The following is a 19,608-nucleotide window of genomic DNA, read 5'->3' as shown; positions in this document are numbered from 1 at the left end:
TTCTCCCCACCCCCACCCTCCTCTAGCTTATCTCTCCACGCTCCAGGCTCACTGCCTATTTTCCTGATGAAGGACTTTTGCCCGAAACGTCGATTTCGAAGCTCCTTGGATGCTGCCTGAACTGCTGTGCTCTTCCAGCACCACTAATCCAGAACAAACCAGAGATAACAACTCTGTTCTAGCATTAAGCTTCCACCCTAGCTCCCTGATTTCTGCCTTATATCCCCATCCCTTTTCCTACATATGTTGTCCCGTATAGGTATTATTAATATCGATATTAATAAACCTAATAGGGAAATGATGAGGCACTTCTTACTCAGTGTTTAGAGCATGGAACCTGCTGCCAACTGCCTTTTTTTTAATGCTTTCAGACAATGTGGCTTAGCCACCATTTGTTGCCCTTGAGAAGGTGGTGGTGAGTGGACTTCTTTAGCACTTAACTAACGATGGTGAAGGAACAATGATGATCCAAGTCAGTAGATAGTGTGTCTTGGAGGGGAAATTGCAGGTGGTGGCATTCCCACGTTTGTGCTGCTCATGTCTGTCTGTGTGGTAAATCCATGAGTTTGGAAGGTGATGTCGAAGGAGCCTTCATAAGTTGCTATGGTGCACCAGATAGTTGGTATGCACTACTGCAACACTGATTGCTATGTAAATACACATCTCTGCCTGTATTGTAATAAAATTGTAGCACTTTGAATAGAGTTACTTACTTGCAGTACAAAGTACAATTTATGCATTAGTTGTTTAGATGCTTAATTATAGGCCCCATTTGGATCGAATCATATAATCCTTAGTGTGGGAGCAGACCATTTGGCCCATTGAGTTGTACACTGAAACAGTTCCCCTGCCCCAAACAAATCCTTGTATCCTGTATCCTGTATTTTCCATGGCTAATGTTCCTAACTGCGCATCTTTGAACTGTGGGAGGAAAACTAGAGCACCCGGGGGAAACCAACGCAGACATGAGGAAAATGTGCAAACTCTACACACAGTTGCCCGAGGGTGAAATCAAACCCGTGTTCCTGGCACTGTGAGGCGGCAGTGCTAACCACTGAGCCGCCATTTTACATTCCATTTTGGAATCATAACTTGAGGAATATGTATTCATTTTTAAGAGGATTGTTATCAGAATGTCATCTTCAAAAATTAGTTTATAAGAGCGGTTTAAAGAAAGAAGGGCAGAAGGCTATGTGGCTGTTATTCAATATTATGGTTAAGTTTATATCTTCCTTGACCCTCTTTTCTTTTCCCAAATTCATCTCATGATCATAGACTGTGTATCTGCAGCATTCTGGGTTAGAAAATTCCAGATTTGCAAATTACTGAATGAAGAAACTTTTCCTTGTTTCAGTCCAGAATGACCAATCCCCTCATCTGTTGGATGATGAAGCAGGTTTGCGAGGATGAATAGCTGAAAATGTGTTGCTGGAAAAGCGCAGCAGGTCAGGCAGCATCCAAGGAACAGGAGAATCGACATTTCGGGCATAAGCCCTTCTTCAGAAATGGCTTTCCTCATTCCTGAAGAAGGGCTTATGCCCGAAACGTCGATTCTCCTGTTCCTTGGATGCTGCCTGACCTGCTGCGCTTTTCCAGCAACACATTTTCAGCTCTGATCTCCAGCATCTGCAGTCCTCACTTTCTCCTGCGAGGATGAATAGTTTAATCCAGCTCCTGTACAGCTCTATCCATTTCCATGTGGAGGTAGGCAATGTATGAAATCAGTTTTGATCCACAGTTAATGTTTTGTTGTTGCCGTTCTCTTTAAAGAGGTTGATCATCGGCTGGCTGTTAAATCACGACCCAGCAAAACGTCCCACCGCAGTAGAGCTGCTGAAAAGCAAGCATCTCCCCCCACCCCAGATGGAGGAATCAGAACTTCATGAAATGCTGCACCACGCACTGGCGAACACCAGTAGCAAAGTTTACCGGACGTTGGTCACCCAAATCTTCTCCCAACATATCACCCCTGCCATGGATTTCACCTATGATATTGATGTTCACAAGGTAGGAAATTGATACTGCATCACTGTCACTGCACTTGCTGATTCTATTGGGAATAGAATTAAACTTAACCTCAAACCAAAATAGTGCAGATGCAGCAAAACTGAAATGGAAACCTGAAATACAATGGAAGTCTGCTAGTACCTCTCGAACAGGAACCAGAGTTGACATTTCAAGTCAATGATCTCTTATCGGAGCTCAACTTGTCTTGATTTGGCTTTATTCAGATACAGTGATGTGCCGACAAATTGAAATAGAATAGTAATAATGTACTCGTGATTAAGAGCTTGTCAGCAGGTTTGAAATTAATGTAACAAGAAGAATAAAGCAAAATAAATAATTATGCTCTGAATCCCAAGAGGCTGCTATGGTGTGATATATTTATAACCCATGTCTTTTCTAATATATGCTATTCATCTGTAATATTAAGAAGTCCAGTACAGTAATGACACCTGCATGTTATATTATTCAGCATTAGAACTCCACCAGAGACCTGCCAATAGCAGAAACGAAACTTCATTCTTATCAGCCTTACCTGTTTGTATTTTATATTGTGTGCACACAACAAAGTATTGGCTCTATTATGTAATTTCCTGATTTATGCTGGTGATTTATCCCAGGGAAACCATATTGCTGAAAATCACACCAGCTAATAGTTCAGATGGGCAGGGTATGGGAGGTGTGGATTTGGAGATTTCAAGACTGCCTGTTCGTTCCTACCTACTAAAACCAATTTCCCTGCTCCAAATTAATTATTATTTACTGTCTGTGAGGCAACAGCATCATCAACACGATCATCTTAGTTTTTTAGGTACCTGTACCCTTGTGGCCCTCTTTAAAACTTTATGCCTCAGTTTAAAGGCAAACCTTACCCATCCCACTCTCCTTTATTGACGGTGTGGCTTCACGCACCTGCTCTCCCTGGCCCTGTACTATTCAATAGGTTATAAAGATCTTGGTCATCAATTTTAAATGAAGCTTTGCTACATTTCCCATCCACAATCTCCTTATAAATCTTCTCCTCTTGCAAGATTTTTAAAAGGCTAAAACTGAAAACACCAGCCCTTCCTCTACACTGCATGGTGGGTATGTGTGATTTGGAGGTGCCAGTGTTGGACTGGGGTGTACAAGGTTAAAAATCACACAACACCAGGTTATAGTCCAACAGGTTTATTTGGAAGTACTACCTTTCGGAGCACTGATCCTTCTTCAGGTGGTTGTGGAGTATAAGATTGTAAGACACAGAATTTATAGCATATGTGGAAGGTGGTTGGAGAGCAATTCACAAACTATTGAATTCTGACCTTATACCAATAAAAACGCCATGAGTATTCACTTGTGCTGATATTCTGACCAGCTGCTGGCAGTAAGTTTGAAAAAATGATCAGATGTCAGAAACCATGCTGTAATGGGGTTTAACCTCCTTTTCTGCAGGTATGTTAGCTGTGGTCATTCTAAAAGGTCCATGCCTGATGCAGTCAGATTATAATTCATGTTTTTGAAAAAAAAAACAAACTGAAGTGGCTTTCTTTCTTCAGGGCAGTTTTTCAACGCACCATGCCATCCTCCGGCACTTTGTATATGAGACAGTGTGTCGTGTGTTCAAAAGGCATGGTGAGTATGCTCTATTGCGACTAGCCCAACCACACAGCATCAACATTCACCAGTTTCCAATTTCCCCCCCCATCCCAGATCCAACCATCCAACTTGGCACTTCCCTCTTGACCCTCTTCACCTTCCTCCCCACCTATCCACCTACCATGGGCGGCATGATGGCACAGTGGTTAGCACTGCTGCCTCAGCGCCAGAGACCCGGATTCAATTCCCACCTCAGGCAACTGTCTATATGGAGTTTGCACATTCTCCCCCTGTCTGCGTGGGTTTTCTCCGGGTGCTCCGGTTTCCTCCCACAGTCTAATAAGTTGTTTCTGCAACCACTATTGTGCTTCGATTCCTTTCTAAAAAATGTGCAGGTTAGGTGAATTGGCCATGTTAAATTGCCCATAGTGTTAGGTGAAGGGGTAAAGGTAGGGGAATGTGTCTGGGTGGGTTGCTCTTCGGAGGGTCGGTGTGAACTTGTTGGGCTGAAGGGCCTGTTTCCACACTGTAAGTAATCTAATCTAAACGTAATCTAATCTAATCCACTCCACCCTCCCCATCGACCTATCACAATCACTTCCCACCTGCATCCATTTATTGCCAGCCCACCTACCTCCCCCATGCCCCTATTTATCTCTCAGCCCGTTTCCCCCTCCACGTTTCTGATGAAGGGATTATGCTTAAAACATTGACTCTACTGCACCTTGGATGCTACCTGACCTGCTGTGTCTGACTCTCCAGCATCTGCTGTCTATCCTTTCTCCTATCTTCTGATTCTGTCCAGTTTTTGTTCTGTGGGTTCTCTGTAGCCAATTTGATTTATTTTAATAGAGTATTAGAGTTCAAGTACTGTGTATAGTTCAGGGCCATCATTGTGTCAAAAGCATTTAAAGTGCTGGAGAGGACTGAGAGACAATTTACAAGGATTTCATCATAAATATATGGGTGTATATGTTAGAAAAGGATGGTCATACAACAATACAACACAGCATCAGGCCCTTCTGCACACGATGTCGTGCTGAACATGATGCCAAATTAAACTTATCCCTTCTACCTGCCCTTGGTCCATATCCCTATCTTATCTGTCTCCATTACAATCCGTGGCAACACGTTCCAGACTCCTAAGCTCTCGGTATAAAAACACTTGCCTCTCACATCTTAAATGCATGCCCCTAATATTGGATACTTCAACTCCGAGGGGAAAGAAATTCTGACTGTCAACCCTATCTATGCATCTCTTAATTTTATAGACTTCTATCAAGTCTCCCCTCAGCCTCTGCCACTCCGGAGAAAGCAACCCGAGTTTTTCTAGCTTCTCCTTACAGTTCATACTCTCTAATCGAGGCAGCATCCCAGTAAACCTCTTCTGCACACTCTTCTAAACCTCCATATTCCTCCTGTGATGTGGTGAGCAGAATTTGTCTTATAAAACTGCAACATGACATTCTGACTCTCGTACTCAGTTCCTCGGTGTATAAAGACAAGCATGCCGTATGTTTCTTTACCACCCTAACTATTTGTGTGGCCACTTTCAGAGATCTGACTCTTGTTGGAGGCCTCTAAAATTGTATTTATCAAAGTTTTCTCCAGTATGACCCCATTCTGACAGTATTATAGATCAATAAATATCAAAATCTGTGTTTTAAAAATTTTTTCAAAAAATGTTATCGACCCCAACTCTCCATAATTTCCCTGATGATTGAAGACTTGATGAAGGCTCTCTACTGGCAATTCACACATCACATGCACACATGAACAAACTCTCAAACATGCCCTTCTTCCCAACATATCTCTATACACATACACATGCATGTACACGCACGCGTATGTGCACGCTCTTACCTCTACTCTACCCTAATTCTTGTCTCTTCACTTACCTGTCATCCCAACCTTTGTTTCCTCAACTCACTGAACAGTGCCTCTTTTCAAAGCATTCTCCTCATCTCCCTTTGAACCTTTCTTGTGAACTTCCACCCTGCACCATCTCTCTCTCTCTATCTCTCTCGTGCTCTCTCTCATGCTCTCTCCCTCACTTGTGGTCACTTACCCTCATGCTGTATCCTTCTATTTCTCATGTCCATGGTCTTCCTTGCGTGCATTCTCTCTCCTGCATTCGTGGACACTTGCTTTTCCTTGCTCACGTGCTGTCTCCCACATGTGTTCTCTCCTTTGCTCATACTGTCCCCTCCCCCCTCCTCCTGCTACCACTAGCAACCGTTGAAGCATGTGGGCACTGAACATGAAAGGCAAAACTGAAGCTATTTTATTTTAGTTAGGCTTGTCTGGTGCATTGTTTTCAATTTTCCAGTATGTTTTAGAAAGGAATCGAAGCCCAATAGTGGTTGCAGAAACAACTTATGAGACTAGTACTGAGTATGAAGTATGGTGAGCTTGGAGAAGCTGGGCTTGTTTCCTAAGAATGGAAAGGTTGCAAGGAGATATGGTAGTAAAGTTCAAAATCATAAATAGTTACATAGTAAATGGAAAGAAGCAGTTTCCATTGGCAAAAAGGTCTCAGATTGAAGTTAATTGGCAAGAAAAACAGGGAAACTTTGTGAAACCTATTAAATACACAGTTGTTTGGACCTGTGTAGGCAGATGCACTAATCTTAAAAAGAGAATTCTGTAGGTAAGTGAAGGAAAATTATTTGCAAAGCTGGGGAGGAACAACAGGATTGTGGAATTAATTAGATAGCACTGTCAAAGAAGTTTCAAACAGGCACACTAGGCTAAAATGATGTCACTTTGTGTTGTATGATCTCTCATTTCATGTACTGAATTAGAGTCGAGAGTGTGGTGCTGGAAAAGCACAGCAGGTCAGGCAGCATCTGAGGAGCAGGAGGATCGACGTTTCGGGCATAAGCCTTTCTGGATGAAGAGCTTATGCCCGAAATGTCTATTCTTTTGCTCCTCTGATGCTGCCTGACCTGCTGTGCATTTCCAGCACCACATGCTTGACTCTGATCTCCAGCATCTGCAGTCCTCACTTTCTTCATGTATTGAATTAGCCAACATCTATGATAATTGATTTAATATCTTTCCTCACCTCACTCATTGGATAAATGTGTTACTTTACTGAAATGCATTTTCCCTAGACTTTAAACATTTCTCTGACTAATTGGAGGTACGAAGCTTTACCTCAGAACTTAAGTTTGTAATCTTTCACAGGAGCTACCTGGTTGCACACACCTCTATTAATGCCAAAGAACAAGAAGTTGTATGAAGGTAGTGAGGGAGCCTATTTCATGGACCATAGTGGCATGCTGGTCATGCTTCCCCATGACCTCCGGGTAAGTTGTGTAATGTGCGTTGATGCTATTGGTCTCCCTGAATGAATGTCTGAGTTTAGCTTTACCTGAAGCTGCTGAACAGCCATAATCCTCCATATTTGTTGTGTTCTCCTAAGTTGGTAGTGATTCTTCTGTTCTCAGCAAGGTAAATAAAGTTGTGTTAGTAGATCCTTTCCAGAGTAGTTCTTTACATTATTTGTTAAAGACTACACTTTTTTTTAACTTGAAAAATTTTGAAAGAATGTTTCTTTTAAAATGCATAAGTTTAAACTTTAAAACTTATTCTGTACTTTATCTACCACAAAGTATTGCGTTTATCTTTTTTTAAATTGTTTTAGATACCATTTGCACGATTTGTGGCAAGAAACAACATCACTAGTTTAAAAAGGTGAGCAGAAACGGCCACTAGCTGCTTTTATGGCGCAGTTCGTAAGACTATTATCCACCTGACATGTGAAGGCTTTGTTAGTTTCACAGTTTGTGCTAAGCTGACTGGTCTAGGTTGTGGTAATACACTTAGCCTCTGTAGCTGTGGACTGAAGTCCTGAGCAATGGCCAAGTATCTACTTCTGACCAACTGGCTTTTCCTCTCACTAATTGGCCGTTGGATTATAGCCTGACGTAAGGCGCAGTCACTGTAATCTGAGTGAGAAGTAACCCCACACTTCCACATATTGATTCCATGACAGTGTTCTAACAGGATATATCACATGATGCCAGGGGCTTATGGTGCCACAGTGAGGGAAGAGTGGGCACTTGTCACATTCTGAATATTTTCTCGATTCAGCTGGGTTGGTTTGATATATCCTGGTTCACAATGTAAATACTTTGGGTTGACACAAGTTGTATTAAATTAGGAATCTTGGAGGCCATGGCTATGTCATGAAACTGAAGCTTTTGGTGCAGTGGAATGCTGTTCTGAGATTGAAGTATGACAAATTAATAGGATAAAGTACCAGAGATAAGCTAAATTTGGCCAGGAGAATTTATGGATCAGTGGAGAGGAGCCTTACTTTATTTCACCTTTTCTGAGCTGGGGTATGGTTGATTGTATTTAGTGTACAGGGATTGTTTTGTATTTAAGCACTAGCACTGAATGGCATGCTTGGCAGAGCTTTATTTTGTAACTAAACATTTGTATCTTGTGTTTTATATATGATGGGGAAGCTTAGAAGGAGGTATAGTCATTTTTGATATTAACACTCATAGAATGACACTCTATTTTGGTTAAAAACCTTGCTTGACCACCTTAAACCCAAATAACAATTACGAGGACCTTGCAGATTCTTTGTCATCAAGATTTGAGATCAGTTTGCCTCCCTTTCCTTAGGCCACCAAGCCAAATCTCCTCTCCTCTCTATCCTCATGGGTGTTGCTGATCTCTCCTTGTACATGAGTCCAGCACTCTTGACTCTATTTCTCAAGTGTAATTTAATACCCATCCTGTTTTCCTGGTTCCCATAAGAACACCGCAAACTCAAAGGATTACTGCATTATTAATCCATGACATCAACTAACCAACTAGGGTCTTGGGTTACAACCTACACTCTCACAATGACAACTTCTTTCCACTTCCGTAGTATCACTTGATTTTGTCCCATCTTCAGTTGTTGTCCACTTAAATCCTTTTTAGTAGTTTTGTTGCCTCCAGCTTCCCTCTTTCTACCTTTTGTTAACTTGGGAATCATCAAAAATCTTTGTTGCATCTGCTATTACAAAAGCTTGTCTATCATGATTGTACTCCTAACAAGTACTAGCGCAATATTTATAATTATTACCCTTGATTCCTAAACACTCCATGTCTTTGTCTCCATCTGCAACACTTAATCCCTTCAGGATATCAGTATTTGCCTAATTCCAGCTGTTCCAGCATCCCTACTATTCATCACTGCGCTACAGCAACCTATGGCTTCAGTTGCCTTGGCCCTCCTTAGACATTCTATCTCTCTACCTTTTTCTCCTTTTAAAGCTCCTATTAAACCTTTGCTAAGCTCTTAGTCTTCTGTCTGATGTGACTTGGCATCACTTACTTTTATAGGTCAATGTGAAACACCTCAGGACATTTTATTTCATTAAACCTGCATTAAAAATATAAGTTGTTTTTGATCCAAGTTGGTCTTTTCTTTGGTCACAAGGTACTGCATTGAACGGGTATTCAGACCCCGAAAGCCAGACCGCAGTCATCCTAGAGAACTCTTGGAATGTGCGTTTGACATTGTCACACCAATCACAAACAACCTACTGCCAGATGCAGAGGTGATCTACACGGTTTTCGAAATTATTCAGGAATTTCCTGTACTTCAGGTGGGAAATTAGTCCATTTGTTGTTAACTCATTTCATCCAATACAGTTTATATTTGTCTTTAGGAGTGAATATTTTGCACCTTACAGTCTCATCTAAATGTTAGGACATTATTCATGACATGGTTGGGTGTATCCTTACACCTTAGTTGCCCAAATTTGTGATAAATTAGCAATTTTGCTGACTGGAATGAAAACAGCGATTTCTAACATCAACCTTATTTACTTCCTAAACAAAAAAACAAAATTGATTATTTCTCTTCCTTGCTGTTTTTGGGATATTGCTATGTACACTTTCCTACTGTATTTTCCCACAACTTCATTGCCTGTTTGGTACATAGTAATGTGAATAGCACAGTATTAGTGCAACGTAACTCTTTTTCATTATCTTCCCAGTTCCGCTTGTTTGAGTATAGAAGATGCCTAACCAATCCTGATCTCTCTAATGTGCAGCTGTTCTGAAATGGGTGGTCTTTAGTATAGAGTATGCCTTAGGTTTTTAATATGGCAAAGGCAGGGACTAGGAGAAAGTGAGGACTGCAGATGCTGGAGACTAATTTCCTCTATATAAAATTAGCAACTGAGAAGCTGGTTTGATCTTGAGCTTTTAATAGATAATGAATAATTAAACAACACTAATTCTTTGATAACTTGGTGCTCCATAATGTGGGTGTATAGGATTAGAACTGAAATAATCTTGGCTAGATCAGGAAGAAGTGGCCGCTGGACACTGTCACTGCTCTTGTAGTGCTCCCATTTACAGCCAATCAGTCATTGCTCATGAAAAGGACAGAAAACAAGGAGCGGCTGGGTCAATGCTTTGCCATAGTCAGGATTAGTGCTGTTACAAGGGTTGAGAACTGTTTTTGACTTGAGATATCCACTTAGAAATGATAACACTCTGTGACAACTTGCTTTTCCAATGTAAGAGTATGAAACACTTTAAATTGGGGGCATGTTTCCAACAGTTTTCTTTCTTCTTTTTAAAATCAGAAGGTTGTACTAATGTTTACAATTCTAATTTTGGCCATGCAGCCCTTGAGTGATTATTGCACGCACTTGTTTTCTAGGAACTCAATTACAGCATCTATCTGAACCATACCAGTCTGTTGAAAGCAGTGCTGTTGCATTGTGGGATACCAGAAGACAAACTCCAGCCAGTGTGTAACATCCTGTGTGATTCTATGGTGAGTTCTGTGGGGCTGCTCAAGTTGCAGCTGTTGTTGAAGCAGCAAAATGAGAAGGATGCCAACCAAAATTGTTCTGTTCTGCATGCTTTGTGTTTTAACCATGAGAGTTTCTAGCAACCTCCGCAGTATGTGCAACGAAAAGATGTCCAGGTAAATTAACTGTTTTTGGTTTCTCTTTCTTCTCATGTGAACTTTGTATTCATCAAGAAAATGGATAGGAAGTTAGTAACCTGAAGTTCAGCTCAATAACATAATGTTGGTCATAATACTTAACTTCTTATTAGATTAAGTAAGTATTATTTCCTTAGGGAATTTGGGGAGTGAGAAAAGTTGGCAATATGAAACAAAGAAATGATGATCTGTTCTTTTTATAGAACAAGAGAAGGAACATGAGACCTGAGAGTGGAGATCTAGAGGCTTTTGTTAGGTAGGCAGATATGTGATCGTTTAGTGTGTTTTAAGTTTATATTTTCTATAAACCAGGGCAGTTGTTAAAATTAGTACCAGACAAGAATGAACACAGCATTGAATTTACAGCTGAAATGGTTAAATCACTTTGTATAGTTATAAATAGTCACTGATTAATTTTTTAAATTCACTCATGGCTCATAGGCTTTGCTAGGCGAAGGTGGATACTGCAGATGCTAGAGATTAGAGTCAAGATTAGAGTCATTCCTGATGATGGGCTCTTGCCCGAAATGTCACTTTTCCTGCTCCTTGGATGCTGCCTGACCTGCTGTGCTTTTCCAGCACCACTCTAATCTTGACTCATTGGCTTTGCTGGCTGGCCAACACTGACTGGCCATCCCTAATTGCTCTTGAGAAGGTGGTGGTGAGCTGTCTTCTTGAATGGCTGCAGTCCATATGCGGCAGGTAGACGCACAGAGCCATCAGGGAGAAAATTCCAGAATTTGACCAAACAACACTTAAAGGAATGGCGCTTTATTTCCAAGTCAAGCTGATGGCTTGGAGGGGAACGTGCAAGTGGTGGTGTTCCATGTTTCTGCTGCCCTTGTCTTTCTAGTTGGAAGTGGTCTTGGTTTTGGAATGTGCTGTCTGAGGAACTTTGAATTTCTGTGTATCTTTTATATGGTGCACACCACTGTTACTGAATATTGGTGGTGGAAAGAGTGGATTTGTGTGGATGTAGTGCTAATTGAGTGGGCAACTTTGTCGAGAATGGTACTAAAGGTCTTGACTGTTGTTGAAGTTGCATTTATTCAGGCAAGTAGGAGGTACTCTATCACACCCCTGTCTTGTGCCTTGCAGATGGTGGATAGGCTTTGGGAAGTCAGGAAGTGAGTTATTCGCTGCAGTATTCCTAGCCTCTGACTTGCTATTATAGCCACTTTATTAATATCACAGGTCGGGTGAATTTTCCGGTCTATGATGTTCCCCAGCATGTTGATTAGTGGGCGATTTCAATGGTGGTCATGTCGTTGAATGTCAAGAGTTTGGTTGGATTGTCTCTTCTTGGAGCTTGTCATTGCCTGCCACTTGTCACCCCAACCCTGGATATTGTCCAGATCTTGTGAAACTTGGACTGTTTCAGTTTCTGAGGAGTTGCAAACAGTGCTGAGCATTGTGCAATCATCATCCTTATTATGCAGTGAAGGTCATTAATGAATTATGTTTATTGTCACATGTACTCAAGTATAGGGATACGTAAATAGAGCAAAAAGGGAGCAAAGTTCCCATTTCTGGCATCATTTTATGTACAGAGATACCTAGGTAATAAAAGTTAGGTACGTATAAATTAGAAAAATGAAAAAATAAAGTTTAAAAAAAAAAGAGCAGTATTACATTCCTTGTAAAGATAGATATAAAATCTTAGGTATAAATTAGAAACATAGAAGAAGTAAAGGCAAAAGTTCAGCGTTGCAGTCTTACTAAAGCAGGGAGTCCACACTGGGCTTCACCTCAATCCCGGGAGTCTGCGCTGGGCTTCCATGAAGAGTCTGGGAATCTGGTTACTCCACGTAAGTGCAGCTACTCTATAATGCCCCATTATAGACTAAGGAATAAGGCCAAAGAGCGTTGGTTGAGGTATATGGCAGACTGAATTGACAGCTAGCTTCAAGACAGAAAGCAGAAAATAAAGGGTGGGAAGTGTTATTCCATAAGAATAAGTACTTGAACAAAAACCGTTTAGCATTTCCATTAAAAATACTTTGATGGTAAGAATATTACCTTTTACCTTGGAAGGTACGAGACTAGTAGGGGAAGAAAAGCAAAAGGACCTTATTGTATAAAGACATTAGTGCCATACATCAGCAAGAAAATCTTTGAAAAAAGCAAGCGAAGCATCAAGTTTTATTTCTAGAATAGAGGATTAAAAAGTAATGAAACTCAGTCTGTATTGAACGTGCGGTTCTGGTTTCATATAGAGGCAACTTAAATATTGAGTAAAGCTCCCTTTACTTAGTTGCATCTGCATGTTTCAAAGCCACCCTTATTTCTGGTTTACTGTGACATGTTATCCTTACTGTGGTGACCAGTCTGTGACTCTATTGAATGTGATTTGCTGAATAAAGGCTCCTTTTTTGTTTGAGTTCATATTGACTAGCATCTGACTGAGCCTGTAAGTTCATGGTAGGAATTTTATAGCCCTCAGAAAACATTTTTATTTGAACAGCCTGAGCTGTAAATCGATTGTGGAAAAGCAATTTCTTTTTTTAAGATATTTTTATTGAAAATTTTGACATGTTTTAACAAGTTTACAAAAGAAAACTAAAAAAAAGACCCAAGTATAAACATTGATATACAGTTAAATCTTAAATAAATGATAACCAAAATCTATCAAACAAGAAAACAGAAATACCAAGAGGAAAAAAAGGGACAAAACTCAACTAACTACTCGTCTAACTTACAACTAACCAGAGTATATCATTAAAATTCTTACATTATTCAAGAGAGAAAAAAATCAACGGATAACACATAAATTGAGCAGTGATATACATGCTCGGAATGTGTTAACATCAGATCACAACAAAACCCGTATTTATCCAAAACATCCCGAGCATAGAGCATATAAAATTCACAAAAATAAAAGCTCTTTAGTACATTCAGATCAATATAATAAAAAAAACTATTTCTAAATAGTAAAAAAAAGTATAAAACATATTTAAATGGAGATCTTCCCCCTTATTCCCAGGGGGCATCACTTCCTTCCAAAAAAACCCATCATAACCTCTCCCAACCAGTGCCCCACCCTTGACCCAGGCACCCCAAGATATGATAAAGAAAATTCAAGTATACTACTGAACTAGAACTAACAGTGAGTACCCTATCCGCCCCCCCACCCACACCAACACCTGGATATATTTGGTAATGTAATACCATATATGAACATATAGGACTATAAAATTATAGTCTCAGCAAATAATAATTAAATATATTAATACAAAATAACAGAGGAAAACAACCCCGCTCCCAAGGACAAAGATAAAATAAGATAAGGTAGCCACCTTCCCCCATCTACTTTAACTAGAACCCCTGGCCTGTGTGTGTGTGTATATATATTAAAAAAAAGGGGGAAAGGAAATCGCTAAGTAAAGGAAGAATAAAAAAACCCTTCTTTCCACCCCCCAGAGATAATATTAAACAGTAAGATAATGAAAGGAAAAAAAAGGGGGGTAAACTAGGGTGGGGGTAGGGCAAAACAACACGGTGGGCGGCACGGTGGCACAGTGGTTAGCACTGCTGCCTCACAGCGCCAGAGACCAGGGTTCAATTCCCGACTCAGGCAACTGACTGTGTGGAGTTTGCACGTTCTCCCCGTGTCTGCGTAAAAATAATTCCAAGTCAAGGTATTATGAGGCTTGGAGGAGAATTTGCATGTTGTGAGAAACAAAAGCTCACTCACTTTAGTAATTTCAGTCCGAGGCAAATATCTGAATCCGCCATTTATTTTTACACCTATAGATGGGTGCCCTGTCTCAATACCAGGTAAGGTAATGAGAAAATGCACACTAAATCCAACAAACTCTCGAAATTTATACAGTTTGAATCCCCATATTTTTCCTTATTCCATTGTTTGTTCCCTGCTTCGCTTACGTCACTCATTTCCTTAAGACTGATCCCACAACTTCTGTTTATCCTGTTTTGTCCGTGACAAACTCTTATCTCTGACTCCCATAAGGGTGTTTGACGTCAGTCTACCGTAGGTTATTGATTAGGCATATCTTTTCTTCTATCAGCATCTATTTCCATCCAGAGGCCACTTTGACCTCTTTGATTAGGGTTTGTTCCTGTGTCCCCGTGTAAGGGGGAAACAGATGCTTTCCTGTTTGCCCTTATATCCACCATTGTTCTGTATTCACGTCTCATGCTTTCTTTTCGCTGAATATGTATTTTCTCATTCCCATTCTGTATCAGAATTTATACTTGCAGAAATAACATTAATTCATTTATATCCCACACATGGCTTGGGGATCTTTCCCAAGATTTCTGGAGGCTTCCAAGAGCATCTGCCTCTCCTTATATCTCTGCAGCCGGAACAGGACCGGGCGGGGGCGCTGGTTCAAGCTGGGCCCACGTATTGCAACCCGGTAGGCCTATTCTACCCTTGCCTGGCCTGATCCAGCCTCCAGATTCAATAACTGCGGAAGCCACTGTTCAAGGAACCTTGTAAGCTGGCCTCCTTCTTCCCGTTCGGGAAGGCCCAGCAAACTAATATTTTTTCGACGACCTCAAGAATCGAGGTCATCAATGTGATTCTCTAAGGCCTGGACTTGCTGCTCGAGAGTCCGGACCTGATCCACGGCCGATTCTGCAATGGCCTCGGAGGTCGCGGCCTTTAGCTCCGCCCCTCCAACTCGGCATTCAATTTCTTCATTGTCTCGGCTGTGCTTTTGTAGCGCAGCCGAGAATGAATTTCACCGACTTCGGGACTCTTCTATGAAAGCATCGATCTTCGCATCGAGTTTGGAGATTATTTCCGTGAGGCTTGCCACCGTAGGTAAGTCCCCCGGGGCGGCTGCGGATGCCTCTGCTGCAGCTGGGGAGGGTGGGGGAGGGGCTCCTGCCCGCTGAGAACTGCGGGCTCCTTTCCCCCTGGTCATTTTTACAGGCGACTGAACTGTATAAATTTAGTACTAAACCACTAATTACATTAATTAAAAACTATTTTTAATTGATTTGGTGAGTGTGGTGGAGGAAGGTGCCTAGGTCTTGGGAGGAGCACTATAGACTCAGACTTGCTGAGTCGCCGCCATCTTGGATCTCCGGAAAAGCAATTTCTAACCTGGTGAACATTTTGCTCCACTATTATTGGTTTGTTCTTCAAACAAAAAGGATATTGTAAAGTGTAACTGAAACGATGTCTTTAAACGTTGAAGGTCTGAACTGGTGCTATCCTGGTGGTTGAAAGTACTGGCCACTACTAAATATAGTGTGTCTGGGCAGTTCTTAGGACTTGTACTCTTTTAGGTCTCCAGATTCATCCATCCATGTTACCAAAGCCCTCACAGCTGTCTGTTCTGTTCCATTTCTCTAATGAGAGTTGTGCTTTGAGGAACTTGCCTCACGATTGATAACCTGGAATTGTCCAGGAGATGGATCTTCTGATCAACATTCATGAATATCACAGTGCTGCATGTGACTTCCTTAAAATCTGCTTTTAATCAACCTCCTTTAAATATTTAAGTTTGGTACCTTGCTAGATCTACTGATTTCTTTCCATCTCCTTTGATACATGTCAATCTCTCTTTTCCATGCCAGATGGGGAAACTGACCAAGCAAGAGGTAGAAGCCAAGTTCTGCAATCTGTCACTGTCACCAAACAATGTAAGTTGAGCGGTTGCTTGTTTTCCACATAATTACATCCGCCTCAGTCCATAGAATTTCTTGAATGTACAGCAGATTTGTAACTCATTAGTTCCAACTGGTCTGTGGGTGTGTTAACACTCCATGTGAAGTCCCTCTCATTTTCTTTATTGCGCCTATCAATATATTTCTATTCCATTTCCCCAGTGGTTATTTAGCTTTAAATGCATTTGTTACTTTGTGCATTGGTGATGAAGGGCTTGGCAGGAAAGAAAATTTCTGTTTTTACAGTGCTACTTTCTCTCATTCAGCTCTTGCATTTATATAAGTATACTGAGAATAAGCTGGATCTGAAAGAACTGAGAGATGTGCTGAAGCCTCTGATGAAGGGGAAGATGGCTGTTAGCCAGCTGGTAAAGCAGGCATTAAAGGAGCTTGAGGAAGTTATGGAACTCCTAAAGAAACTTGATGTCAAACTGAAGGTTGGTCATAATTCTAATGAGTGATTTGAAACAGAGACCAAGGATTTCACTTTATAACTCAACTTGTTAATGTACTGAGGTTGAACCATATAGCTGGAGTGGTAGGAGGCTGAGCCTCAAGTGCCACTTGCTCTAGAGGTGTGTAATACCATTTTCACCAGGTTCAGTGGTGTCAGTTTACTTTTAATCGGCAAACAATACTAGTCCTCACTGATCTCCTCCACCCTGGCAGGGATGCCACCTGCTAGTGTTTCTCCTCTTCGTTGCCACTCTATACGACTCAGGACTGTGGACTCCACTTCCTCCAAAATCGAAGTGACCTGCTGATTCCCTGTTCACACACTTGCTGAATAAAATTAATAAAACCATTTTAAAGGTTATGACACTCCTTTGGAGCAGGTGGGACTTTAACCTGGACCTCCTGATCCAGAGTTAGGCATCTTAAGCACTGTGCAACCAGCACCTTGATTCCTTGTCCTTACAAAAAATGGTGCTGAACAGCACATGCAGCAAATAGAACCACACCCTAGCATTGACTTTAAATTTAGAGGGGTTAAAATTGGTGAAAAGGGTGTAACTCAGCCAAAAGAGGTGCGCGATAAGGAAGTTGACTGGTGGTATGTGAGATGGATTTGTATATCCTGGGACTCTCAACAAACAGACTTTCAGCTTGTAAAAACGAACAGGAATACTTAGCAGCTTTGGCGGGAAAGGTCCAGTGAGAAGCAGTCAACATTTCCAGTTTGCCGGTCCTTTATCTGAACTCAGTACTTGGAGATATAACAGTTTTAAAGCAAGGGGAGGGCTGGATGGAGGAAAAGGGAAAGTTTGTGATCAGGTGGGAGGCAGCAGAGAGGATCATTCAAAGTAAGAAGAGACAATAATGGAACAAGTGCAAAAGCAAAGGTATGGCTGGAGGAGGTGTAAATGTGAAAAGCAGAATCATTACCGGCAGGTATCATTTGAAAAGAAACAAAGTGCAGAGACTAGGATGTGAGATTGTTGAACTCAGTGTTAGACCCATAATGCAATAAAATGCTTGATCAAAAAAATGAAGTTCTGTTCTTTGAGCTTGGATTGAGCTTCATTGCAAGGGTACAAGAAGCTTGAAGACCTTGCTCTAACAGATGTTGATATGAGCCTTCCTTGTTTAATAGGTAGTCGTGAACCTGGGCCTTGTCTACAAGGTACAGCAGCACAGTGGGGTAATTTTTCAGTTTGTAGCACTCGTGAAGCGGCGACACCACATTGTGCCTGATATCTTGGCAGCTGGAGGGAGGTACGACAATCTGGTGAGTTCTTTTGGTCCTGCCTTTCCTGGGTAGCACTGATCCCCTGTATAAGATTCTGTTCGTCCAGATGCGTCCAGTCACACATTCTTGACTGTAGTGTTAAAACGAGCAAGTGAATTTCTTTCGTTTACTAACAAATGTTGACTTCAGTTAGTGACTGATACCTCCTTCAACAAAGCTGTAATGCTTTAGGTAGAATTGCCGCCGTTTACATTCTGATCAGGGATCAGAATAAATTAATTGCTATAACATTGCACCTTACAAATGGTTCAGTGTCCACACTAGTGCAGTTCATGAAATATTTTTGTTCTCCTTGCTGGAGCCACATTAGGGAGATTTAAACAATCCTTAGATAATCATATGGATGATTTTAGGATAGTGTAGAGGGACGAGCTGAGAATAGTTCACAGGTCGGCACAACATCGAGGGCCGAAGGGCCTGTTCTGCACTGTATTGTTCCATGTATGTATAGTTACATACACACAATATACTCTCCTCTTTTAACATATCCTTTACTTGGGTATATCACAACACATTTTTCATGTGTTATGCTAAACAATGAGAGTTGTTTGTTTATTGGAGCTTGCAAGTCATCATGATTGGCGTTCACTGGTTTGAGCTGCAGTTCACATCGTTTAAATTTCCATCAGTGCTTTCTTGATTATTATTTTCTTCTTTTAGCCTTGAGGCAATGTGGTTCATTTCAGTATCTCTGATGCAGTCACAGTGGAGCTAGGCAACTTTGATGTGGACTGTGGGTTGAATCTGTTTTGTGTGGCGCGTATCCACACTTCACCAACTTCTCCGACATTTTCTCTTGTGTGATGTTGTTGTCCTCTGGTAGCAATATGCAGTCTTGCATAAGAGCAGATGAGGTGAAAGTTGACACTTCCCTCCCATCCAGTTTAACTCATCTTCAAGTCCATGTCACTCCTCCACAGTGGTGGCACGATGGCTCAATGGTTAGCACTGCTGCCTTACAGCACCAGGGACCCAGGTTCAATTCCGATCTTGGGTGACTGTCTGTGTGGAGTTTGCATATTCTCCCTGTGTCTGCGTGGATTTCCTTTGAGTTCCTCCCATAGTCCATGAATTGGCCATGCTAAATTGCCCTTTGTGTTAGGAGCATTAGTCAGAGGGAAATGGATCTGGGTGCATTACTCTTTGGAGGGTCGGTGTGGACTTGTTGGGTCAAATGGCCTGTTTCCACACTGTAGGGAATCTAATCTAATTTAAATCTAAATGTATTGTTATGCAGAGCTCACACTATCTAAGTCATTGTCATAGTGTCATTGGTTGCAGGGTTATTCTCCCTATTGCTGGATGATTTGGTACTGAATTGTCTCTGAAGAACATACCTGCACATGTGAAACATCATCCTTTGAGATAAAGACCAATATTTTATATATTTTGTCTCTGATTAAAAATCTATGTGATTGAGGTGCTACATGACCATTATGATGAAATGCCGTTATTCTCAATTTGTCTGATTTATTGAATTATCTTAATAGGGTCCCATGTAGGAACCACATCGTTGATTATGGGTACTGGATGAGCAAATCGACTTGCTTTCTGTTCTCTGTGATAACTGTTATTGATTGTCTCAGTGGGAAATTTTGTGAGAATCAGAGTTGAGAGTGTGGTGCTGGAAAAGCACAGCTGGTCAGGCAGTATCCAAGACTGA

The 19,608-nt window shown here is 41.2% G+C and overlaps 1 protein-coding gene across 4 annotated transcripts in view; it reads left to right on the top strand.

Moving 5' to 3' along the window:
* Positions 1-19,608, top strand: part of eif2ak4 (eukaryotic translation initiation factor 2 alpha kinase 4) — a 121,196-nt gene that overhangs the window by 79,887 nt on the left and 21,701 nt on the right. For all 4 annotated transcript variants that reach the window (XM_043698267.1, XM_043698270.1, XM_043698269.1 and 1 more), the window contains 9 exons: positions 1,771-2,007; positions 3,543-3,618; positions 6,772-6,893; positions 7,232-7,281; positions 9,029-9,197; positions 10,265-10,381; positions 16,106-16,171; positions 16,462-16,632; positions 17,790-17,924. In XM_043698267.1, the coding sequence (XP_043554202.1) occupies positions 1,771-2,007; positions 3,543-3,618; positions 6,772-6,893; positions 7,232-7,281; positions 9,029-9,197; positions 10,265-10,381; positions 16,106-16,171; positions 16,462-16,632; positions 17,790-17,924 (1,143 nt within the window). The remainder of the gene's footprint in view (positions 1-1,770; positions 2,008-3,542; positions 3,619-6,771; positions 6,894-7,231; positions 7,282-9,028; positions 9,198-10,264; positions 10,382-16,105; positions 16,172-16,461; positions 16,633-17,789; positions 17,925-19,608) is intronic.

Source organism: Chiloscyllium plagiosum, chromosome 10 (assembly GCF_004010195.1).
Source record: "Chiloscyllium plagiosum isolate BGI_BamShark_2017 chromosome 10, ASM401019v2, whole genome shotgun sequence".
Lineage (NCBI taxonomy): Eukaryota > Metazoa > Chordata > Chondrichthyes > Orectolobiformes > Hemiscylliidae > Chiloscyllium > Chiloscyllium plagiosum.
Note: the sequence above shows the minus strand (reverse complement) of the source record. Positions and strands in the feature narration are given on the sequence as shown.